Source organism: Sapajus apella, unplaced genomic scaffold, assembly GCF_009761245.1.
Source record: "Sapajus apella isolate SASKATOON/1434 unplaced genomic scaffold, GSC_monkey_1.0 scaffold53, whole genome shotgun sequence".
NCBI lineage: Eukaryota > Metazoa > Chordata > Mammalia > Primates > Cebidae > Sapajus > Sapajus apella.
The window spans coordinates 10059294-10085411 of NW_022436993.1; the positions used below are offsets into that span (position 1 = coordinate 10059294).

At 40.6% G+C, this 26118-nt stretch overlaps 1 protein-coding gene across 6 annotated transcripts in view; it reads right to left on the minus strand.

Moving 5' to 3' along the window:
- SLC39A12 (solute carrier family 39 member 12) overlaps window positions 1-18599 on the minus strand; it is a 73963-nt gene extending 55364 nt beyond the window's left edge. The window contains exons 1-4 of one of the 6 annotated variants that reach the window (XM_032243952.1): window positions 17599-18594; window positions 16415-16761; window positions 8598-8657; window positions 4496-4703 (exon numbers count right to left, since the gene is read on the minus strand). In XM_032243952.1, coding sequence (XP_032099843.1) covers window positions 4496-4703; window positions 8598-8657; window positions 16415-16675 — 529 coding nt within the window. In that variant the 5' untranslated portion in view covers window positions 16676-16761; window positions 17599-18594. Of the gene's footprint in view, window positions 1-4495; window positions 4704-8597; window positions 8880-16284; window positions 16390-16414; window positions 16762-17598 lie in introns of those variants that run through there. The other 5 variants (XM_032243949.1, XM_032243951.1, XM_032243950.1 and 2 more) reach the window with 5 other exon arrangements.
- Window positions 18600-26118: the final 7519 nt, after the last annotated feature.

Consider the following 26118-nt stretch of genomic DNA (forward strand, 5'->3'; position numbering starts at 1 on the left):
TTCACCATGTTGACCAGGATGGTCTTGATCTCTTGACCTCGTGATCCACCCGCCTCGGCCTCCCAAAGTGCTGGGATTACAGGCTTGAGCCACCGCGCCTAGCCTATTCTCATCTTTTTTAAGCTCTACAGATGACAGAATGGACATTTTCATCAATGAAAATGCCTTCCATGGAGTCAAGTATTTTCTTTTTCTATAAAAATGTAAATTAAAGATGAAACTGGACTAATCCTTAAGAAATTATTCCCTTGAGGCATTATATATCCTTAGTAGATTAATTATTACTTTAGTTAGGTCAATCAAATTGTTCTCCTTTTAAATGTATATGCAAAAGAGAGAAAAGCCATGAAAGGGAGACAACATTCTAGAAACAATCTAGACCTTGTTTTCTAACGCAATGTAAAGACGATGACCACAAAATAACCAGAAAACAAATAACAAAATGGCAGGAATAAGCCCTCACTTATCAATAACATTGAATGTAAAAGGACTAAACTCTCCAATCAAAAGACATAGACTGGCTGAATGGATTTTTAAAAAGTAAGCCATTGATCTATTGCCTGTAAGAAACAAACTTCACCTATAAAGACACACATAGACTAAACATAAAGGGAATGGAGAAGGTATTCCATGCCAAGGGAAACCAAAAAGAAAAAGCAGGAGTCACTATCCTTATATGAGACAAAATAGATGTCAAGACAAAGACTGTAAGAAGGGACAAAAGTCACTATATAGTGGCAAAGGTATCAATCTAGGAAGAGGACTTAATAATTTTAAATATATACGCATCCAACACTGGAGCACCCAGATAGATAAAACAAATATTATTAGAGCTAAAGAGAGACACAGGCCACAATCCAGCAAGAGATTTCAACACCCCACTGTCAGCATTAGATCTTCCAGACAGAAAATCAACCAAGTAACATTGAACTTAATCTGCACTATAAGACCAAATGGATCTAATAGATATTTACAGAACATGTCATCCAACAGCTGCAGAACACACATTCTTTTCTTCAGCACATGGGTCATTCTCAAGAACAGATGATATGTTAGGTCACAAAACAAGTCTCAAAATATTTTTTAAAAATTCAAATAATGGCCGGGCACGGTGGCTCAAGCCTGTAATCCCAGCACTTTGGGAGGCCGAGGCGGGTGGATCACGAGGTCAAGAGATCGAGACCATCCTGGTCAACACGGTGAAACCCCGTCTCTACTAAAAATACAAAACATTAGCTGGGCATGGTGGCATGTGCCTGTAATCCCAGCTACTCAGGAGGCTGAGGCAGGAGAATTGCCTGAACCCACGAGGTGGATGTTGTGGTGAGCCGAGATCGCGCCATTGCACTCCAGCCTGGGTAACGAGGGAAACTCCATCTCAAAAAAAAAAAAAAAAAAAAAAATTCAAATAATATCAAGCATCTTCTCTGACCACAGTGGAATAAAACTAGAAATCAATAACAAGAAAGACAAACATTTCATGTTCTTACTTATTTATGGGATCTAAAAAAATAACAATCGAACTCAGGGACGTAGAGAATAAGAGGATGCTTTCCAATGGTTAGGAAATGTATTGGGGGGAGGGGGACAGTTAATGGGTGTAACAAAACTAATTAGACAGAAGGAGTAAGACCTATTATTTCATAGCGCAACAGGGTGACTATTGTCAATAACTTACTTGGTTATTAAAATAACTAAGAATATAATTGGACTATTTGTAACACAAAGGATAAATCCTCGAAGGGATGGATACTCTATTCTCTATAATGTCATTATTATGCGTTGCATGCCTGTAGCAAAACATTACATTTCATGTGCCCCATAAATATACACACCTGCTATGTACTCACAAAAATTTGAAAAGTAAAACAAAAAAAAGATCAAGAATTTTATATCCAGCAAAATAATCCTTCAAATTGAAGGTTTTAAAAAAAGCCACTCTCCAATAAACAGTGAATGAGACAATTTACTGTTAGCAGACCTGTCTTGTAAGAAATACAAAATGAAGTTTTTTAGGCTGAAAAGGAATGACCCAAATTTACCACTTGGGTAAAGTTCCCATTTTGTTCAAGTCCACTCCAAGAAATGACTAGCACTGGAGATGTGAAAATGTGGATTAATATAAAAGACTCTATAAATATATTTTTTTTCTCATTTGTTCTCTAAACTTAATGACAAAATACTATAGGCTTCTCTTTCAAAGTCAGAAACATAATAAGGATGCAGATCACCTCCACTACTATTTAACATTTTATTAGGGTTATTAGCTAATGCAATTAGATGAGAAAGTAAATAAAAGCATGAGAATTAGATATTAATAGGTAAAACTATATGTATTTAGAGATAATATGATTATATATCTGAAACCCCTAAAAATCAATATAAGAATAATCATGAAGCAGGTTATAAAATTAACCTTTAAAAATTAGAAACATATATGTATGTACACACACACACACACACACACACACACAAAGATCAACTAGAAGATACAATGAAAGAGGACCTCATTTAAGACACTCAAAAAGAATGTTAAAGGCATAGGTACTAATATAACGAGAAATGCTTAAAAGCTATGTGAGGGAAATAAATATTTTTAAAAGCAAATCTTTCTCTTTTGAAGAATGCATGGCCACTGTTATTCTTTTAAAGACTGCCAAATTAGAATGTCAAGAATTTATTCCTACCTTCCCTTAAGAACCTCAATAAGATAAGTGGTAAGGAAAGGAAGTTTTTCTATTACAGGATTATTAGACTAGTAAGAAAGAAATGAGAGTCAGAAGGCCACCATTTTATAAGCCTGAAATAATTAATCAATCTAGGCAACTATCATCAATTACTTACAACTTCTGAAAAAGAGATGACCAGATGTTATATGCTTCCTAATGGAAGGTACTAACTATAAAACAGGTAAGCAACCTTATCAAGCCTCTGTATGTAACAACCCCTAAACATGAAACGCAGTGCACAGAAATGCATGATAGACGACCAGAAATGCAATCAGCAAAATCCAGATGGAAAACAACCCCCTTTGTTTTCAACAAAAAAACTTGCAACAAAATAGGGAAGGTGGAAGAGGTGTGACAGGTATAATGGAAACTTAAGGGACATACCAACAATTTACATTTTATGAACTTTATTTTCATCTTGATTCGATAAAAAAATAATTGTTTAAAAAACTGTAAAATCATAAACAGTGACTGAATTTTTTTGTTGTTGTTTTGAGATGGAATCTCACTCTGTCTCCCAGCCTGGAGTGCAGTGGCGTCATCTCGGCTCACCACAACCTCTGCCTCCTGGGTTCAAGCAATTCTGCCTCAGCCTCTCGAGTAGCTGGGACTACAGGCACATGCCACCATGCCAGGCTAAATTTTTTTGTGTTTTTAGTAGAGACGGGGTTTCACCATGTTGGCCAGGCTGGTCTCGAACTTTTGACCTCAAGTGATCACCCACTTCAGCCTCTTAGAGTGCTGAGATTACAGGCAGAAGCCACGATGCCCTGCCTGAATTTTCTATCATAGTAGGGAATCATAATCAATTTTTTACTCATGATACTGATAATGACGCGCTTAAAAAAAAAAAAAAAAAAAACCCAGCTGGGCACAGTAGCACACTCCCATAATCCCAGGACTTTCGGAGGCAGATCACTTGAGGCCAGGATTCAGAGACCAGTCTGGGCAACATAGTGCAACCCCGGTCTCTACAAAAAATAAGAAAATTAGCTGGGCATGGTGACACACACATGTAGTTTCAGCTACTCAGGAGGCTGAAGCGGGAGGCTTGCTTGGGCTCAGAAGTTGGAGGTTACAGTGAACTACGATCCCACCACTGCACTGGAGCCTGGGCAACAGAATGAGACCCTCTCTCTAAAAACAACAACAAAAATCCATCTCAGGGGCATTTTGATGTATAGTTTAATAATGAGTCATTTCATTTTTAACGCCTTGTCGAGCACAAAGAAAGATGCAAAAAAAAAAAACCCTTCTAATTCCAGTTCTGACATCCCATTTCATCCTGGAGCCCCGAAAAGCAGGAAGTCAGGAAAGTGACAGGATGGTTATTTCATGTTACTTCTATTTGAAATGAAATGACTTTTACGATTGCAAGGAAGCTGCTGCCAAATATCTTGCACAATTTGGAACATGATTCCTCCATTCTACAAGACAGTCTGTTAGGCCTGGCCCAGCATTACGTCCCAAATAAGAAACTATTCAGTGACTATTTAAGGAAGATCGTAAAATCTCTTCCTCCCTCTACATCCACAATTCCAATCGCTTAGAAATAGACCAAATCCATGTTTTTGCCTCATCACCACATAGCCTTCACAGCACGCTTGCCTTGAAAGGCCACCTAAGCTGTCTGACTTCATGACTCAATAAAAAGGGTATTTAAAACATGCCTGAATGAATTGTCATCAAGAGCTTCAGCCTTTGCTTTTGGCAGGGTTTATTTAGTTGGTGTGACTTCAAAGTTAAATTCGTGATAACATCCTTACCTGATAGGCGGAGGGTATTCGTACGATTCAACGAACTGAAAATGTACTCTGTGAAGTAGTCTGGGGAAGGCAAGTTCCCCTGTCCCAGACAGACGCCCTGGAGGGACAAAGCAATGATGGTGGCTGCCAACTGTGGAAGCGTATTTTCATTAGCACCTTCGCTGCTCACTATTCCAGAATTTTTCTGTAGTGTTTTAGTTTCCATACACTGAAATCAGATACAAAACAAAGAGAAAACTGTAACTTCTGAAGTTATTTTGATTCAAACACCACTGGAATTTCCCCCAAAAGATAAAAAATAGTTTGCCTAAAAGAAAATGGAATCATTTGGAGAAATATGACGATCATCTTTCTCCTGTCTCAGATACAACTCTATTTGGAAATTAATTGTTTATCTACCATGGCACTGAATTTTCTAACCCTCATCCCATTGATCCTTATTTATCCAGCGTTTCTCACTATCCCCCCCACCTTTTTTTTTGATGGAGTTTCACTCTTGTTGCCAAGGCTGGAGTGTAGTGGCATGATCTCAGCTCACTGCAGCCTCTGCCTCCTGGGTTCAAGTGATTCTCCTGCCTCAGCCTCCCAAGTAGCTGGGATTACAGGCGTGCACCACCATGACCGGCTAATTTTTGTATATTTAGTAGAGACGGGGTTTCACCATGTTCATCAGGCTGGTTTCAAACTCCTGACCTCAGGTGATCCACCCACCTCTGTGTCCCAAAGTGCTGGGATTACAGGTGTGAGCCACCACACCCGGCCTCACTATCCTCTTAAAGATGTATTTTCTCCAAGAGGATCTCCTGCTCTTATTGTTTAACACCCTTAAAACTGGTGGGTTGTTTCTCTGCCCACTTTAAGTACAGCTTGCCGGAGACTGATTTTCAAGCTGACAGTCCCTGCCCTGGATTCACACAGGCTCTGCTGCCTTGCGCCCTCACAGCGTTCTCTATGTCTCATCTACCTTTAGTCCCAAGCTCAACGTCTGCTCATTGCACACCAAACCTAGCACGCCGACTGTGTTCTGTGAACTCCCAGAAGACACAGGGCCTTTTTCAAAAGTGTATAGCAATTTTCCTCAATTAAATTATAAGCATCTGAAAAGCTCTAATTTTGCCTTCTATCCCATTCATAATCCCATTTGGACATTTGAGTACTCACCGTATGTCAGTACCTAAGCCCATTTCATATGAAGTGAGGGAGAAAACATATTCATCAAGAGAGATCAAGGGAAGGTTATGGTGTCAAGGTTGCATTCTAATGACTTAGGATGAGGAGGAAAAGTGCCCACTGAACTTATTTTTTCTTAAGTCTGTATTTGAAGAGCTTGGCAGGAGCGTATTTATAACTGTGGTCCAGAGCAGAGTGGAAGGCTAAGAGTCAATTACCAAAATTTTGATAAATTTGGAGGAGTAGCCACAAGATTCATGGGTAAAAAGAGCAGGTTGAAATGACAGAGTGTTAAGCTGATAGAAGCATGAGTCTTTCATGCAGTCTGTGAAACAATAATGGTCTCAAAACACCATTGTGGATAAAGGAGAATCCCAACCATGGTTCCCATCCCTGAAGTCCTTTGGGTGGGGTCAGGAACGCCAGCCTCCATGCCGTAGGCAGGGCTAGGAGAACACTACGGAGAGGTCCCTGTTCATTTACCATGGAATCAGCCAACAGTGGAGAAAATTAAAGAGGTGGGAACATGGAGAGATTGAATCAGGAAGATAAAACACAGAGAGGTTTGGACAAGAGAGAAGGAATGGAGAGATGTTGCTTTCTGGGCCATTAGGGAGCTTGCCTGGATTGGGGTATCAAGCTGATTCTCTTAGGGAGCTGGTTGAGGCCCACTCGGAGCAGCCATTAGTGACTTGATCTGTGGAAGCTGGGTCCTGTGCAGACAAAGAGCTGGAAATTCAAGTAATGATGGGCCTGGTGAGCCAGAACTCCCCTGACCTCACACCATCTAGTCAGAAAGAACAGCTGATGTGGTGAAGTCCCAAAAGCCTCCTGCAAAGTCTGGACAGACTGACATCCTACAGAATCCTAGACCAGTTGAATGAGCTCACGGATCCTTCCCAGCAACTAGAGACAGTGGTGTCATCCAGGTGTTCACTGGTCTGAGGCCTAGCAAAGGGTTATGACTCTGCAGGTGTTCAACTGTTAATGACTGAAACTAGCTGGATAACAGAGTTCTAGACACAATACTGATTAGTTCTGTTCTGGGGCTGTTTTATCTCAGAAATACTCAGAAGCCTGAGTATTTGCAGTATGTATAGGATAACCAGAAACATGGACATACACCCCACACAATCTGCTTTTAAGTGTTGAGTTTCCATTTCATCTCCATCAAAAGGCCATAATGGGTAGGATTAAAATCTTAGCAGCCGGCTGGGTATGGTGGCTCACGCCTGTAATCCCAACACTTTGGGAGGCCGAGGCAGGTGGATCTCAAGGTCAGGAGATCGAGACCATCCTGGCCAACATGGTGAAACCTTGTCTGTATAAAAATACAAAAATTAGCCAGGCGTGGTGGCATGTCCCTATAGTCCTAGCTACTCGGGAAGCCGAGGCAGGAGAATCACTTGAACACGGGAGGTGGTGGTTGCAGTGGGCCAAGATCACACCACTGCACTCTAGCCTGGCAACGAAGCAAGACTCAGTCGCAAAAAAAAAAAAAAAAAAAACAACTTAGCAGCCAATTTGGAATCAAGTTTGGATTATATAGATGTTGCACAGAAGAAATTATATGCAGGCACACCTCCTGGTTTAAGTAGAAAACAGTTCTGTAAAAGAACCCCTTTTTCTTTTCTTTTAGAAATAGGGTCTCATATTATTGCCTAAGCTAGAGTGTAATGACACTGTAATGGCTCATTGTAACCTCAAACTCCTGGGCATAAGCGATCCTCATACCTCAGCCTCCTGAGTAGCTGGGACTACCAGCTCATGCCACCACATCCAGCTAGTTTTTTAAATTCTATTTTTGTAGAGACAAGGTCTGTCTATGTTGCCCATGCTGATCTCAAACTCCTGGCCTCAAGTGATCCTCTTGCCTCAGCCCTGCAAAGTGTTGGGATTATAGGTATGATCCACTGGAATGGGCCTAGGAACCCCTTTTCCTAAAGTGAAAATAGGAATTATGGCCGAACTTTGAAATTAACAGGATTAGAGCTATGGATGTGATATTCACAAAGTCCTTAGCCAAGAGCTTCTCCATTTGCTTTACCAATAAAAGAAATTAAACATATTTACAGCAAATTAGAGGATATGTTTACTAGTCGTTAAGCTGCAGAATGCCAGAATTGAGAGCAAGAACTAAATCTGTCTATATATGTTTATGAATAAGTCAAGAAAAAAGTGATTTCCCCACACTCTTCAAAATGTACTAATGGCTTCTCAATTAATTGGAAAACAAAAACAAAAAATGTGGCTTAAATAAACCTTATGTTCAGAGAACTTCATCTGCTGAGATTTCCCGCTGCGAACCAGAAATTGAAAACCTAACTGAAAGGCCGGTTTTGCTAGAATAGTAATAAAGGTAACAGAGACCAGGTGGGAGCTGGGAGAGAGAAAAGGCATTTGAACAGATCCTCTACACAGGCAGCACAAATCAAAAGCCACAAAGGGATATCATCTAGGGCTGGCAACCACGAGTAATGCTTTTTGCAAGCTGCCTCTTCAGTGAAATAACTAATGATAATTCATCTCTTTCAAAATGTCTCTGCCGTCTCCTTTCCCAGCCAGAAGCAAAGCAAATAGACACCCTGTTCACCACCGCCACAGCTCAGTCCCTGGAGACTGGTCAAAAAGCCCTGGGTCACACTGACTCGAGTGCTCAGAAGGACCCAGGAGAAGAAAACTGCCCTGTCACCTGGACTGCCTGCCCACCCACCCAACTTCTGGCGAAAACTCCTCTTCCAATTAGTCATTACTCTTCCTCTTTTGGACTCAGAATTTTAAATTACGTCATTTAACATCTCATAACAAAAACCCACAAATACGTACCTCCCTTAGAAGCCCTTGAATGTCTTAGAAATAAATAAGGAACAAAAAATAAGGCTCTAGGACTGCATCTTAGTAGCAGAGCCAGTTCACAATTTTGCCTTCTCACCTGGCTTTGAGAAGTGTCAAAGTACTTCCTGGTGAAAGCCAAGATATCTTCTGTCTCATTCTGTGAAAGGAAAGAGGAGTCTTCATCCTGCCTGAGGCTCAGTAGACTATGTAGGTAAAATTTATACTCTTTATTGCTCATGCTGAGCTTTGAAGAACAGATCTCTTCCTGGTGAATAATGTAATAGAGAAGGAGAAGAGAAACTCTCTGGACCACTTCTTCTCTAAGCTGATCTTCAGCATTTCCTCCGGCTATTAGTAACAGTGCATCTGGTTCAAAGCACTGTGGAAGAAAACAGAAACAACAGCAGCAAAAGAAACAAAGATTAGCAAATAGTTCCAGAACACTGATGACCACTGGGGTCTTCAACGCTTATCATTTTATAAAGAGAAAGGAAAAACAGGCAGGTTCAATAGCCACATTCAGAGAGTTGGACTCCCATGTAACAATGACGCCCTTCTAGGGACCCTTTCTTTCCACTAAGGGTAATTTCCTCTCTACAATTACAGTGGCCACAGGTTGTTGATCTGTCGCCTTGTAGAAAACAGGTTGTTCTTTGGCTTTTAAATTGATGCCCATTTGCCTTGAGAACAACATCCAAACTCCTTGCAATCTTCCTTTTGGTTGGCTCCTGTCTACTCTACCCTCCTTTGTCCTAGCCTTGGTCCAGCATCTCATTAAACTCCTGCCCTGTGATTTTATGTCAACTTCACCAAGTTGTTTCCCATGATCTTCCAGGTCTCCTTGTTCCCCTCATTCGTCAGGTTTCAGCTTAAAATGTCACCCTCTCATGACGCCTTCCTAAAGATTCCCAACCTGTGTTCCCTAGTACAGAGCTATCTGATAGAAATACAAGGTAAGCTGCAAATATGAGCCACATATGTCATTTGAAGTTCTTTAGTAGCAAGGTTATAAAAAGTAAAAAGAAACGGCTAAAAATAACTATTGTAATATTTTAACCTTATATATCCAAGATTAAATTATTTTAGCATGTAATCAAAATTTTTAAATTAAGATATTTTGTATTTTTCTTGTTGAACAAACTCTTTGAAAACTGGTGTGCATTTTACACTTAGCAGCACATCTAAATTTGGATGAGCCACGTATCAAGTGTCCAACAGCTACATGCAGGCTAGTGGTTACTCTGTTGGACAGCACAATTCTGGAATGCACCACTAAACAAAATTTCTTCATAGCATTCATACTCTAAAATTGCTTTGTTTACTTGTTTATTTCCTCTCTTCTCTATGACAACCAGTGGTCCATTAAGGGTAGACTTCATCTCCTTTGCGCACAGTTCTATCCTCAGCATACAGCACAATATCTGGCACTTAAGAGTTATAAAAATTTAACGAATGACGTCCATCTGCCCCTCTTCTATCCTATTTAGGGAAATTGCTAAAAACGATTTTGTTGAAGGGAAATGGAACATACTACCCCAAAATATGCCACTGTGGCATATTCTTTATTTTGAGCTGAAGGCAACTGAGAAACAGCAGGTACAGGAAGGATTCTCTGTCCTTCCCCTTACTATCTAAAAGCAGGGTATACATTTCCCACAAGAAAGGATTCCTTGCTGTATCAGCAAGAGGAGAACGTTGTTATCACTGGAGATGAGGAGTTAATGCTGAGATGAACCTATACAAATAAACCTTACTAAAATAATCCTCCATTGGTATAATTGTTTTAAAAATCATTTTGGTTTCCCATGTAAATTTCCTTTCTAACAATTTACCATCTCTAGTCCAAACTCCCCCCCCTTTTTTTTTTACTCTTGTCACATCCCCACAATTTATTACTCTTTGTTAAAATGGTATATAAGCTCCTCCTTCTTTGGGGTTTTCACTTTTTCTGCGATGCCCCATGCTACATAAAAATATTAACATCAAATAAAATTTGTATGCTTTTTCTCCTTAATCTATCTTTTGTCCTTTTAGTTCACAAGCCCCAGCTACAGAATTTAAAAAGTTAGAGGAAGAGTCTTTCTCACCCTACACTGTGATGCCTTATTTGTGTTACAAACCACAAGCACATGCCCAGCACCTGTAATCTGAGACATTTACGTGGCGTAAGGAACTTGGACAAATGCTGTGGGACAGCGAGAAAACAGACACAGGAATTGCGGACTGGAAGCTTTCTCAGGAAGAGGGAAGCTGCCTTTCTTTGGAGACAGTTGGGAAGCTCCTAAGAATTCTCACAGAGCATGAGAAGCAGCCCCAGAACATAGCCTCAGAAAGCATTGGGAAATTCCTGTCCTGAGTCCCAGACAGATTTGTCCCCTGGTGGGGATATTGCACTACAACATCTTTTAATTTAGTTTTCTTTGAAGTGGAAGTTTTGGGGGCTCTAATTCCAGGTCTGCTGTATAAACCACTGTGTAGCATTTGCTAATCATCTGAGTCAGAAAGAAACAAATGTCATCTATCTCCAAGTCAAAGCATAATCACATTCTTCATAAAACCGCACAGATTTAATCCCATCTGAACCCAACTACAGGGCATCAAGAACCCAGGGGTTCCACCAAGACCAACTAACAACGTGGACATTAGGCTCCCCCTCTAAAATCTCAGCATCCCTTTTCTGCTCCCTAAGTAGCCCAGAAGAAAAGTCCACATCTTGGTAGCTGATGGCAAGGCAAGTACCCAAAAGGTGAATCTGTTGAAACAAAAGAGTAATAAAGCCATTATTTGTACCAAATGAGCTCCTGAAACCAAACTATTGGTATTATTAACTACAATTTGTTGGTAGCCATGTGCCCAGCAATGTACAGAGTACCTTTGCATTCAGTTATTCCTTGGTGGATAATTGGTTCTGAAAAATGCATAAAACAATCAATTTTTTGATAGTAAGAACCCTATTAAGTGTAAAAAACAAAATGTCTCCAGCCTATGTAATAATCCACCAACATTTCTAAATATTTTCTTTATATAACATAAAGCAATTAGAAGACCAATTACTCTATTATTTAATGTGCCATGGATTAATGGATAAATTATGTACAGTATGCAAGGATATTAGAAAGAATACATGAATTACATCTTTCTTCATGAGAAAAGTTTACTCATAGAATATGTGAAAACCAAGACTAAAGTGGGTAAGAAACTTGCCCAAAGCTACACAGTTAATGGTGGTGAGCGTTACTAGCCTCAATTCCTGCTCTTCCAAGAAAAGGCCTCATCCTCTTCTTTTGTGCCATGGAGAACACAGGCTGTGGACCTACTGACACACCTGATAGGTAACCCCTTCAACCAGTAATTTCCTCTCCCTTCCATTTGATAAGAGTAGATGTCACTTAGATGGCTAAGAGATTGGTCCAAATCTAACATCCATCAGAATAAGAACATGGTACAACCAGAGCACTGAATGAGTTTATGTTATACTTTCAAGTGCTACCAAGGTTGCTTGATAGGGCTGGATAGGTAGAAAGAAGAGTGTCTGTGATGGAAGAAGTAGAACATTCATGAGGCCGCAAGACCACACACATGGCAGGGCTTGGGGTACGAGCACATGGCAAAGCATGTAGCCACCTTTCAACCCATCTGAGACGCTGAGATGCCTGTCCATGCATCACTCTTTCTCAGTGCCTTTGCCATGTACCTTTCCAGGGTTGGAATTGGAATGCATGGCACAGAACAGCAGAGAGCAGGGTCCTCACTGTAACTGTGGAGGTAGGCATTCCAGAACTATGTATAAAAAGCATACGACCTGGAAGGTACAATTGGTTTCTGGCTTTGGAAAGCTTGAAACAGTTGTAGAAGTACCTTCTTTTGTCTGAACAGAGATTTTGATAATGTTGAATACACAGGTGTTGCTTCACATTTGCTTTATTTCGAGGTCTGCTAAATTAAAGCTTAACTGTGAATCAAATAATGATGGGCTGGAAACTTTGCTCCCTTTTATGATATTTGAATCTTAAACAATTTACTTTAATACAGAAGGCAGTGGCATGAGGAAACAATACACGTGGAAGCCTCAGAAAAGCTAACATAAAATAAGAATTCTTCCCCTGGACATAGATATGACAAAAAGCATTATTGAGGCTGCCGGATGAGGGCAGAGCTGGAAATTTCAGTTCATCAGCACTAGATTTGTTTTTGTTGTTAAAAGCTGGCTGAGTTGTGTTTGGGAGAGGATGTTTAGCAAAATTTTGCAAATACTGCCACCCCACAGGCATCAAGATCTGTCCAGGGCTGCTCCCTCTGGTGAAGCAATTCTTTGTTTAAGAAGAATGGGCCCATTCAGGAATAATCCATTGATTTTCCTTTTAATCTTGTCAGGTGGGGGAATAAGGTTTAAGGAGGGGGAAAAAAACTCATAGACTCTGAGAATTAGTTTTAATGGCTTTATAAGGAAATAAACTTTGGGAAAAGACTGATTAAAATGCAAGGAGAGGCTCCCCTTACAAGCTAAACAGGCTACTCAGATACTTGGTAGTAATTATCCACCACATCCTATAGCTACATTACATGGCCTGGCCCAGCCTTGAAATTCAGCATTGCTTATAATCTATGCCAGGTAAGAGCCTCAGTGGACAAAAAGCAGCATGGTAGCTGTCTTCTCCTACATTAATAAGACAGCTGTCAGGCCTCCAGGATAAATTTCAGGGGTTTTAGACTGAAAGATGTTTAAAATTGAATTTTGAGTGATGGGTAAATCTTATATTATAGAAATCTAAGAACTTAAAAGTCACTGTCCTCTTTATAAAGATAGAGACTGTCCTCTTTCAATTTCTTAGGTTTCTATAAGGTCTTTTTTTGGGGGTAGCTAACGATTGACTACAAATGTAAGCGAGAACGCATATTTCATTTTTTCCTGAAAAAGAGCTAGAAGGACATTGGTGATGGCAGGTACTGGTTCTTTAGGGCCTGTACTAGTTTAGTGGCTTTTCTGACTGACACAGTTTTTAACTGAGAAGGGTTAAGAAAACATTGATAGATAATAAGACAAAGCTAGATGTTTTCCACACTTTATTCCATGACAGTCATGACAAATGAGTCAGTGGCGAGGGCCAGTTGTGAATTAAAGCAGTAGTTCTCTCCCTCGAAGGTGTCTAAGAATCACCTGGAGAAATTGGTTTAAAATCCTCAGACTCTAGGACAGTGGAGCAGGGCCTGGGGCACAGGTGGGTGGGAGATTCTGAGGAATGGCACTGCTCTAGTGTCCCTGGAAAAGGAGGAACCAGACGTTGCTGTGAGGTGCAGGGAACAGAAGGAACTTGAGCTTCTGTATGTGACTATCTGCATGTATGTCCATGAAGTCCTCAGAGATCTGATTCCTAAGGAGAACACACGTGTCCAAGAGATCCTCAGAGATCTGATTCCTAAGGAGAACACATGTGTCCAAGAGATCCTCAGAGATCTGATTCCTAAGGAGAACACGCATGTCCATGAGATCCTCAGAGATCTGATTCCTAAGGAGAACATGTGTGTCCAAGAGATCCTCAGAGATCTGATTCCTAAGGATAACATGCGTGTCCATGAGATCCTCACAGACATTTTCCTGGGGAGCACACATGTATCCATGTGATTTTTCATAGCTACCTCTCTCAGGGGCATATATATATCCATGTGACCCTCACAGAGGTCTGAGCCCCGAGGAACATGTGTTTGTCCTTGTGATACTCACAGATCTCCCCAAGGAGGGGCTCCTTATCTCAGCCTTCCAGGTTGAGGAGCTGAGGCTCCTCATGTCCCAACAGTAGAAGGTGCCAGAAGAGGGCTCTTTTCCTTTCAGAAACCTGTTTAGGGCTATGGTTCTCATAATTACTGAAGTGGAATGTATTGTTTGGGAGTTATTTAATCCCTCATGAAGTTCATTAAAACTATATTCTGACCCTTCTTATTAAAGAAAGAAAAAGCCAGGATCAGCCAAGAACTCTTCATTTTCAAAGACTGCAGCTTGACTGAATTTATTTTAAAAGTGCAATGCTTTCAGATACTTCAGATTGGCTTTTTAAAAAATTCACTTTTTACACAGACCTAAAACTGGAAGCATTTTTCCTCCCCACAAATTTAAGATACCCACTTCCCTTTCTTCAGACATTTAGGGATATGAACAAGCTCCCTTAACCTCTCTTTTTACCACAGAATTTGTGGCATGAACCCTGCCTGTCAGTAGACAAAGTCCCTCAGTGACAGAACAGACTGGACCCTAAGCTGAAGCCCTGTGATTTCCGCCATAACCGGGTGTTTGTGAAATCAACAGGACTCCCTTTCCTCTTTCTTGTCATGAGCGATGGGACACATTTGCTAAGCTTCTCCCTGATGGGTGATTCAGGTGAACTGAAGCCTTCTGAGCAGGGAAAGCTGAGATTAACTCCTCAGTTTCTTTCCTAGAGAAGGAGGGTGAAGCTATTCATGATAGTGTTTCAAGTCCTAGGGATGGAACCAATTCAAATGGGGACCAAATCAGCTAAACTCCTGATGATGTCACAGAAAACAATAAGCGCAGAACAATGCTTCCCCCAGCCCTGAAAATGGAGAACAATTCTGCATATTTACCTTCCCCCCAGCAAAACTAATATGGGACCGGCCTTAATAAGGCACTTCACGTCCTTAAAGGAGAACATTCCCCTGAAGCGAATCCTCAGAGGACATGAATAAGAGATGACTTCTGGTTATTTCAAGTGGGACGTCTTGTGTTGCTATCTATATATATTAATGTCATCACAGATGAGTTGCCTATTATAACACATTTCCTCTGGGAACCATTGGGTATTTTAATAATTATTGAATTATTTATTGCTCACGCAAAGCAGAGAAAAAGTCTCGGTGAGCAAGACCTCTTCTGTTAGGAAGAAACAAAACGCTTAGTCAGAAAATCTTCCCCTCCCCATCCCCCCCCACCTCAGAGCTATGCATGATAGAGAAGTACACCAAAATGTGTTTTGAAGACAGTTACTAACTTTTGTTTTATTTACATATGCATGCTTTCATTTATGCTTTTATGGGTTCATCCTAAAAAATTGTGTGGGTAACGGGATGGTGGGGTATGTCTCATTTTTTTCTGCAGTAATTTAAACACATGAGCTCTTACCTCCTACCATCCTACCCCACCCTCCCTAATGAAGATTCTCAGCCACCATGGATGGCATATTAAAGTGACCTGGAAATACTTTAAAAAATTCTGTCCTAGGCAAGTAAAATCTCAATCTCTAGAGGATGAAGCCCAAACATGGGTATGTTGGGAAACCTACTCAGCTGATTCCAATCAGGGTTGAGATTGACTTTGTAGCCTAAGATCAGGCTGTGAATCAGGCCTCAGGAGCCATGGGTCTGACTTCAGCTCCACCTACAGCACCTGTCACCCCAGCTCAGATTCCTCATCAGTAAGAAGATGATTATTTAATCATTAACTGCGCTCCATGCATAATATTAGAAAATGCCATGCCAAGAGAAACTACTTAAAAATCTAACGTTGGACAAATATCAGATTACTGTTATTGTGCTCCAGAAAACCAATAGCATCTAAAACTAGTCACGTGCAGGTGCACTGACGGCATCAATAAAGATTAATCAGAAAAGAGGACTAAAAGTTCACGCTCCCAAAGAAATACCTCTAAATATACAGAAGGTTCTAGAAAGCCTTATATAAACATTATTCCTTGTACAACAACAAAAAGGGCCCTAGGTGCTATAAACAGAATTCTGAATGACTTGCTGTATCCCAAATATGGAAATTATCTTACCAGAATGCATTGCCCAATTGCATATTGGAAGATTGGCCTGTGATTTAACTTTACTGAAATAAACCCCTATAGAATCCACTGCTTTCTTTTGGACATGTCCTGATACCTGACACCATTCTATGTCACTAACCAGATTGCAATCTCCTTGCATTCCGTTTCTCCTCCGTGGACACCCAGTTTTCTCCAACAATGTTTTGATGAGGCTTCTTGAGTGGCTGTGGGGTATGTGGTCACCAGCAGAGAGAACCTGCAGTAGGTCTGCCAATTGGCCTGAACTCCCACGACCTCTGCTGTCTTGGGTTGAGAGTTTGTCTGTCTCAGTGGAAAAAACAAGGCCCAGTAGAAGAAACAGCGGCACCCAGGGTACTGAAAGCTTTGTCCAGAAGCACATTTCCACACTTCCTCCACCTTGAGTCTGTCTTGGATGGAGATGAGTGTGTTGCCGTTTACAGGGTAAACTTGTAACCAAAGGAATTTCTGTGGCAAAGGGGAAAAATAAAGCCTTCAATTATTGTGCCTGCAACATATTTGAAAGGACTCATTAATTGGGTGGCTAAGCTGATTTGCAATGACGAGCTGTCTCTACATAGCAGGGGGTCTGTATAATTTTTTTTAGGAAAGTACCATGGCTGTAGACTCTCAAACTGCCCAAAAGCCAAAAAGCTTGTTAGATTCCCTCTCCCTAAACTAAACATAGCATCACAAATGAAGAGTAAGTTTCTCCATTTACCAGCAGGTGGTACAAGTTCTAGGACCCAGGTTGGGAAACACCTTATATTTATCCCATTATAAAGAACTCCAAGTTATTTGTGGTCCTCATCCCTAAATACAAAGAGAAAATAAATTCTACTCAATCACCAACATGATGTTAAAAGGTTTTAGACAAGGAAAAGTACTGGAAGAAAATCAATGTTCCAAAAACACAGGTCTGTTTTTTTAGTTTAATGAAAGTCAAGATTCTAGAGTAGGAAGCATCTTAGAAAAACAGAATTCCAAGACCTCAAGAACGTGACAAACATGCTCACTCAGTGGTGACTAAAGGTGTGGGGGGCGACGTTAGAGCCAGTCAACTTTCTGGGGAAAAAATTATCTTTCTGTTGATGGCTTAAGGCATGTAAAATGTTAACAGCATCTCACGTCTGATCCTGGCCCAGAGATAAGCTAGCTGGTAAATGACTGTAGGCTAGTAACAAAGATATTGGGATTACTTTTATGAGTTAAAAAAAAAAAAACCCAAAGACACTTTTAGGCTGTTATGTTAGCATTTTAAAAGTGACAGAGAATGATGCAACCATTTCTAACCCCAGTGCTTACCTTCAGAAGAAAGATAAACGATTCTTTATCTGGAGCTCCACAGCCCTTTAAATCTTGGAGAGTATTTCACAGTTACAAAGTTCCCTGTTTTTAAAATTCTTTGACTGTGCACTGGGAGCTAGAGAGGATTATTTCAGCCCAGAGAAGTTTTCTGTTGCTATGGAGAGAGCTGCTCTGAAGGTAACAATGAAGGTGGATAAAAGGGAGAACTTTCTCTCTGGTAGGTTTTCAGGGTAATCAAATCAGTGTGGTTCATGAATTTAACGTTTTAGATCAAGATTTAACCAATTTTCTTAGGCTCACCTACTGTCACTTGCCTTTCAAGGGAGAGAATCTAGGTCAAAGGATTTCACCTCGCAGAATAGAAAGACTAGTGTTAGATGAAGAGTTTTTTCTCTCTAGTTGATTTTGTAATAACTGTTTCATCCAGGCTCTAACCAAGGATTTGTTGAGAAGACAGGCTCTTTGGAACCATATTTATTTTACAAGATGCAGATGCCTAAAAGATTGAAGGCTTTCATAATCAGATGTTTTCAAATGAAAAGTATTGGTTGAAGGAATGAAGTTCTTACCAGGGAAGTAGGTGGTATAAACCAGGAACTTTAATCAGCTGCATGTATTGTGAAGACCAGCACTGCTGGTAGGAGTTACTATGTCAGATCCTTCATGCTCCACAAAACAAAGCCTCTCAACAACTTATTAGTGAGTAAATGACTGAAGGAACAAAGTGGTTCATTTTCTAGAAGGCAAGAGAAGTTAAACCCTAAGATTTTGGAGTGGGTAAAGTACACGCCACAGTACAGGGGTTTAAATCTGCTGGTGGGCAGGTAGAGGAAACTAGAGATCGGGATAATTAGCCTCATCACTAACTGGGTATGAAATCTGGGGACTATGGGGTGGAATATTCCTGAGAGAATGCTGCTAACACTGATGGAAATACAAAAGGCAAATATTCCTAGAAAATTCCAGACCTTTTTTTGCGGGGTGAGGATGGAGTCTTGCTCTGTCGCCCAGGCATGAGTGCAGTGGCATGACCGTGGCTCACTGCAACCTCCATCTCCTGGGTTCAAGTGATTCTCCTGCCTCAGCCTCCTGAATCGTGGAATTACAGGCGTGTGCCACCACACCTGGCTTTTTTTTTTTTGGTATTTTTTAATAGAGACAGGGGTTCACCATTTAATGATGGCCAGGCTGGTCTAGAACTCCTGACCTCAGGTGATCCACCCACCTAGGCCTCCCAAAGTGCTGGGATTACAGGCACAACTCACTGTGCCCAGCCCAGGCTTCTCTGTGATAAGCCCTCAGGAAACAGTGGGGTTTAACTAAACTGTCAAGGAAAAGGACTTGGCTTGTATCTTGTGAGCTCTGTGCTGAGATTAACTGAAGTTAGAGTCTGGAATGAGCAATCAAAGAGAGGAGCAGGGAGTTGGACTGAAAGTCAAGCCCTTGAATCCGAGAGTCCAGTGAGTGGAGAAGCGAGGAGGGAGCAGGCTCGGGAGCAGAGGGGCACGCGAGACCATAGCTCCCTGCCAGCTCCTCTCAATGCCAACTGTCATCCCCACGGTGGGGACCAGAGATTCTGGTACATTGTGTCTTTGTCTTCATTGGTTTCAAAGAACTTATTTATCTCTGCCTTAATTTTGTTATGTACACAGTAGTCATACAGGAGCAGGTTGTTCAGTTTCCACGTAGTTGTGCGGTTTTGAGTGAGTTTCTTAATTCTGAGTTCTAATTTGATTGAACCATGGTCTAAGAAACTGTTGTTATTCTGTATTTGCTGAGGAGTGTTTTACTTCCAATTATGTGGTCAATTTTAGATTATGTGTTATGTGGCACTGAGAAGAATGCATATTCCGTTGATTTGGGGTGGATAGTTCTGTAGATGTCTATTAGGTCCACTTGGTCCAGAGCTCAGTTCAAGTCCTGACTACCCTTGTTAATTTTCTGTCTGGTTGATCTAATATTGACAGTGGGGTGTTAAAGTCTCTCACTATTATTGTGTGGCAGTCTGTCTGTTTTTAGATCTCTAAGAACTTGCTTTATGAATCTTGGTGCTCCTGTATTGGGTGCATATATATTTGGATAGTTAGCTCTTCTTGTTGCATTGATCCCTTTACCATTATGTAATGCCCTTCTTAGTCTTTTTGATCTTCATTGGTTTCAAGTCTGTTTCATCAGAGACTAGGATTGCAACCCCTGCATTTTTTTTTTTTTTTGCCTTCCATTTGCTTGGTAAATATTCCTCCATCCCTTTAAGTTTATATGTGTCTTTGCACGTGAGATGGGTCTTGACTATCCAAAGAAGAGAGAATAATCAAATAGACACAATAAAAAATGATAATGAGGCTATCACCACTGATCCCACAGAAACACAAACTATCATCAGAAAATACTATAAATACCTCTACACAAATAAACTAGAAAATCTAGAGGAAATGAATAAATTCCTGGACACATGTATCCTCCCAAGACTAAACCAGGAAGACATTGGATCCCTGAATAGACCAATAACAAATTCTGAAATTGAGGCAGTAATAATAGCCTACCAACCAGTGTTTCTTAAAGTGCCACTTTCAGGCATAAAAGAGGCTAGTGGAAATAGAGAGTTGGTATGAAGAGGTCTGATGGGAGTGGGCGCTTCATTTCATAGCTATTCTGAGTCACTATGAGGGAAGCACTGTGTACACAGGTGTATTTGTGATCCATTTCTGCATGGAAAATCGACACAAACGTAGTCACTTACAACATGTCAAGTGGATTATTTTACAATTTCTGTGGGTTACAAGTCCAAGCACAGCTCAGCTGGGTTCTTTGCTTCTGAGTCTGTCACAAGGCTACAATCCAGGTGTCATCCAGCACTGGGGTATCTTGTGAAGGCTCAACTGGGGAAGGATCCCTTTTCCTGCTCATGTGGTTGGGGACAATCTAATGTAATCTAAACACAGAGTGACAGCCCATATTTTACTAGTCAGAGGTGAACTGCAGGCCCCACCCATGCTTAAGTGGAGGGGACACCATATAGGTTTGAATACCAGGAGGTGGGGATCACTGGGTACCATAAAGTAATGAGGATAGGGATGGAAAATTATGAGTCAATATGACAATTTACATCCAAAGTCTGTGTTTGTCACCTCTACTCTCTCCAGGGGAAGTAGGTGGAACTTCTAATGACATTTTCTTTATCTCCTAACGCACTTTCTAATGTTGCCTTTAAGTCCCCCTGAATTACCTACAAATGATACCCACCAAAGGACATCTTCAATATTTGATATTTATTCAGAATCTTGAGAATTTTTTTCTTTATAAATTAGCCTTATTTGTTTGATCCTAAAATTAAGAGCTCTAATTTCATATTAAAGAATATTAAAGTACAGGACGATCAGATGTAGATCTTTACTCCACAAACCAAAAACATTACTGTTTCCAGAACTTTTTTTAGAAAAACAGAGGGATGATATTTAATACTTTATACTGCTTTTAAGATTTTGGTGTCAACTGATGGATATATCAAAATTGTGTGACTCGTGTTAAAATTTCTATCTTTTAAATAGCCTTTAATGATAGTTTTTTTTTAATGTGAACTCAATTATTTCCAAGAAAGAATAATTTGATGTTATTTATGTGGATTGAACTAATGGCATTGACAGCATTCTACCAAATAAATTGTTCAATGATTATGCAATGGATTTTTGTCTCAGTATAAAAAGGGATCATTCCAATATTTGTGTAATTATTAATATAACATGTAGTAAAAAGTATATTATGTGTAATATACAGATTAAAGCTATGTAAAATACATTCATGGCAAAAACACTGGGTTTCAATAAACTATTAATAGCCCGCTGGTGGTAGGAATGTAGGTGATTTTTCCTTCTATCTTTTCTATTTCTACCTTCTATTGAAAGCTTGTATAATTTTACACAACCAGAAAAAAAAATCATTGTCTTAGTCTATTTTGTGCTGCTATAACAGAATACCATCGATTGAGTAATTTATAAACAACAGAGCTTTATTTGGCTCATTGTTCAGAGGTTGGGAAGTCTGAGATTGAGGGTCTGTGTCTGGTGAAACCCTTCTTGCTGCATCGTAACGTGGCAGAAGCCAACATTGTTAGGATCTACTGCTAAATGTAGAATTAGAAGCCATCAATCAATGAATGGAATTCCTACTATTAGGCGAGGGGCTGGAACCAGCAATGGAAGATTCCAGTATGGCAACAATATAGAAGTATCAAAACGTCCTTGAGCTGAAGAAGTGGGCAAAAGTCCCACACTATGGACATGGACCTCAAGTGAATCCAGCAACTTTTCCTACAGGATGTTAAATTCATTGAGGAAATAGTACTTTCCCTTGAGTTGGTTAAACCCACCTATCCAATATTGAAGAAAACCACTGCTTTCTCAAATGGCTTATCTATCAGTCAACAATTACCAGCCGGGAGCGGTGGCTCAAGCCTGTAATCCCAGCACTTTGGGAGGCCGAGGCGGGTGGATCACGAGGTTAAGAGATTGAGACCATCCTGGTCAACATGGTGAAACCCCGTCTCTACTAAAAATACAAAAAATTAGCTGGGCATGGTGGCGCGTGCCTGTAATCCCAGCTACTCAGGAGGCTGAGGCAGGAGAATTGCTTGAACCCAGGAGGCGGAGGTTGCTGTGAGCCGAGATCGCGCCATTGCACTCCAGCACGGGTAACATGAGTGAAACTCCGTCTCGAAAAAAAAAAAAAAACAATTACCCACAGTGCTGTGATAGAATGATAAGCTCATGTGAAAAATGTCACCTTCAGTCTAACTCTGGGCCTCCATGCAGGCTGATGGAGGGAAATTCCATCCTCAGGTGGGGCCAGAGTCCTAGGTGAAACATCAGGGAAACTCATCAGTTGCACACTTGAGTAATTGCTAAGAACCTTCACATCCTAATCCCCACCATCCAGTTAGTCCAGTTTTGGTTATGGCCTCTGCTATTTCCACTCTGCATATGGGGCTCAGAATCTTTACAAAAACTGAACATTTGTCTCGATTTCAGGCATTCCTCTGAGGCCTGGCTTCAGAGGCTGTGTCACCCAGGGCACCGTTTCAGCACAATGGGTTAGCCTCTGGTTCTCACTGGAACCAGTGCCTGTATGGGCAGCAATTCCCTCCTTTTCTTCCTCCTCTCAAAGATGCTTTCATCTCTTCCCTCATCCTCAGGGCCCCTGGCATCATCTCTTTCATGAAATTTGGCTCTTATAAAAGCCAGAAAGCCCCTTTGATATCAATCAGTTCTGCTTGATCTGTGCAAAAATTCCCAAAGCAAAAGAGCACTAAGATTCTAGCTACTGGTTTGGAATAGGAAAGGAAGTAGAGCAGGTTTTTAAAAGAGGTAATCCCAGAATGATTAGCATTATAGAAATGGAGGAAAATAATTCTTAACATTTATCAAAGAAATGCTTCCTTTAACAATATATTTTTTCAGAAATAATTTCTGGAAAACTTTACTTCCACAAGTTATTCAGCAAGCACATGTTTAGAGCCTGCCAAGTGAAGTATACAACTATAGATATAATTTGTATATAACACAAGATATATAGCATCAAAACCCTGTTCTCCCATGTGCTATGTCTAGTGGGAGACCCCGGCCCCTCCTAACGCAAAAAGGTTGAGGATATATCCTGTGTTCTACCAGTAAAGAGGATTTTCCTTTTAATTAAACTTGGGAGAATTGACAATAATATAAAAATATAAACCCAACTGGGGGTTTGTAAAGACAGGGAACCACAAAATGAGGTAGCCTTACCCTTAGCAGTGGGTCTTGACCTTGTTTTGCCTCTGCATCTTCTTCCAACAAACTTTTCCTCAACTACTTCCCAACCTTCCGTTCTCCATTTCTCTGAACTGACTCATGCATCATCTTTCACTTTTTGCATTACTTTCTCACACCTGGCATAATTCCCAATGTGCACCTTCATGGTTTCCTGTAAGTTTCCTTCATTCCGTTCCATTCAATAAACATACGTTATGTCTGTCATTATTTGTTTAAACTCTGTCTACCTGCCGGGCTATAAAGTCTGCAAGGAGAGGCACTGCATCTTTCTCTCACTGCTGTATCCCAAGTTTTCACATCATGCCTGGCATATAGCGAGTCCTCAACAGATATTTGATAAATAACAGAATATATGAGCCAAAGGAGGGAACGTTGACTAGAATTGGTTGATCCTTGAATGGTTGATCCCCTGATGGATCAGAGGATCTGAATCTAGAAGAGGGGAGGGCCAGCTTACAATAATGTGACTCAACCACTGAAAAAAAAAATCCATCAGAAAGATAAGGTGATCAGTAGAGAAAATGGTGACATGAGAGCCATGCTGTGATCTCTTGTTTTATTCACCATCTCCTTCTTCTGAAGAGAAGATGACGGAAGTAGCTCCAGCTAATGCCTGTACCTCACTTGCTAAATGAAGCACCTTTGTTTAAATAACCTTTGCCTCCTACTTTCCTACTATGAAAACCCAGATCAGATCTTCCTCTAACTGGAGGATACTGTATATTATAAGGAGTGATCTCGTTGGGATCCCATAACTACTAGTAAAGAGCCCTAGATTCAAGAGAGTAAATATAACTAGCCTTGTAGGCTGCACAACTCTACTAGATGTCATTCACATAGTCCATGATGTATGTAGCACCCCGAGAGATTTGCAATGCAGTGTTTCAGCATGCACTTCGGAAGGGCCAATCCAATTGTATTAGTTAGGGTTATCCAAAGAAATAGGAGATGTAAATATAGACATAGACACAGATAGACATACACAGACACAGACACAGATAAAGATGATAAGGAATTAGCTCGTAAGACCGTGGAGGCTGAAAAGTCCCGGGATCTGCAATGTGAAAGCTGAGGCCCTGGAGAGCCTGCCTATGGTGTAAGTTCCAGTCCAAGTCCAAAGGTGAATGAAGACACATGTCTCAGCTTAAAGACCATCAGGCACATGGAGCGAATTCTCCCTTCTGCCTTTTGGTTCTAGTCCAGCCTTCAGTGGCTTGGATGATGCTGGCCCACACTGGGGAGGGCCATCTGCTTTAGTCAATCAGCTGGCTTAAATGTTAGTCTCAGACAGAAACACCCATACAGACACACCCAGAAGTAACGTTTCACCAATCATCTGGGTACCCTGTGGTCCAGTTGACACTAAAATTAATAATCACAACAAGGTAACGTTGTTAAAACCCAGCATCCTATTATATTAGAACTTCTGGAAACTTCAGCTTCTCTTTGGGGATACGTAGCATTTCCCATTTGATATGGTTTGGCTCTATGTCCCCACCCAAATCTCATCTGGAATTGTAATTTCCATGTGTTGAGGGAGGGAGGTAATTGGTTCATGCAGGGCAGTTTCCCCCATGCTGTTCTCATGATAGTGAGTTCTCACGAGATCTGATGGCTTTACAAGCATCTGGCATTTCTGTGCTTCTACTTCTCTCCTGCCACCATGTGAAGAAGGTCCTTACTTCCCTTTCACCTTCCAGCATAATTTTAAGTTTCCTGAGGCCTCCCAACCATGCAGAACTGTGAGTCCATTAAACCTACTCCTTTTATAAAGGGAATGACAGTCACAGGAAGTTCTTTATAATAGTGTGAAAACGGAAATGTTTAGACTTTAGAGTCTAAAAAGGTATAAAATGATTAAGACCTATCTAGGGGGACACTGGAAGTACAGAGTGTTTAGGACAGCCTGGAAACCATGGATGGAAAGTCATCAAGCAGAACTCAACAAGTTTACTCTTATCAACCAGTTTCTAAGATAGTACTCTTCTTATTTTCAAATGCCACTTGAGGAGAACGGAAGACCCCGGAAACCTGCACTTAGCATCTGTCTCTTCTGTGGCATACATTGGTTCACAAAACTGAAACTTGATCCTCAATCTATTCTTGGTCAGGAATCTTCCATAAGGAGTATATAATAAACAGGCCCAAGAGTTAAACGTTTCAGGCAGATGTAAATATAAATCTCTGCCACTGTCATTTATAAGATTTGTGGCCTTGGAAGTCTTTTAAGGTTCAATGTCTTTATCTCTAAAAGGAAGATAATGATTTAGGGCCTATCTCATGTGGAGATTAAATGAGGTAGACCATGTGAAGTGTAGTATCTGGCACTGAAAATGCTAAACATTAGTAGCAAAGCCAGGATTTTGTTAGATTCATTTATTCTTTAAGTTGGTTAAACAACCACAGATATCCAAGATAACTGCCCAATTCTGGGTCCAGTTCCCAGCTGTGCTACATCAATACCATCAATACCTCTTTTCAGACCATAAATATGTAACAAGGCTGCTGGTTAACACGGCGTACGTTTTCTCAAATCTTTCCTCCAAACACATTTATAATGAAAACAGGGGATCTAAAAACCATACATAACTGAATAAAGAGAGCCAAGAAGGGACAACAGAAATTTAAAAAAACAAATTTAAAAGCTGAAAATGGATGAGTAGGCATGGCTTGACGTACCAAACTGGACATCTATTTGCACGAAGAAGAAGAAAAT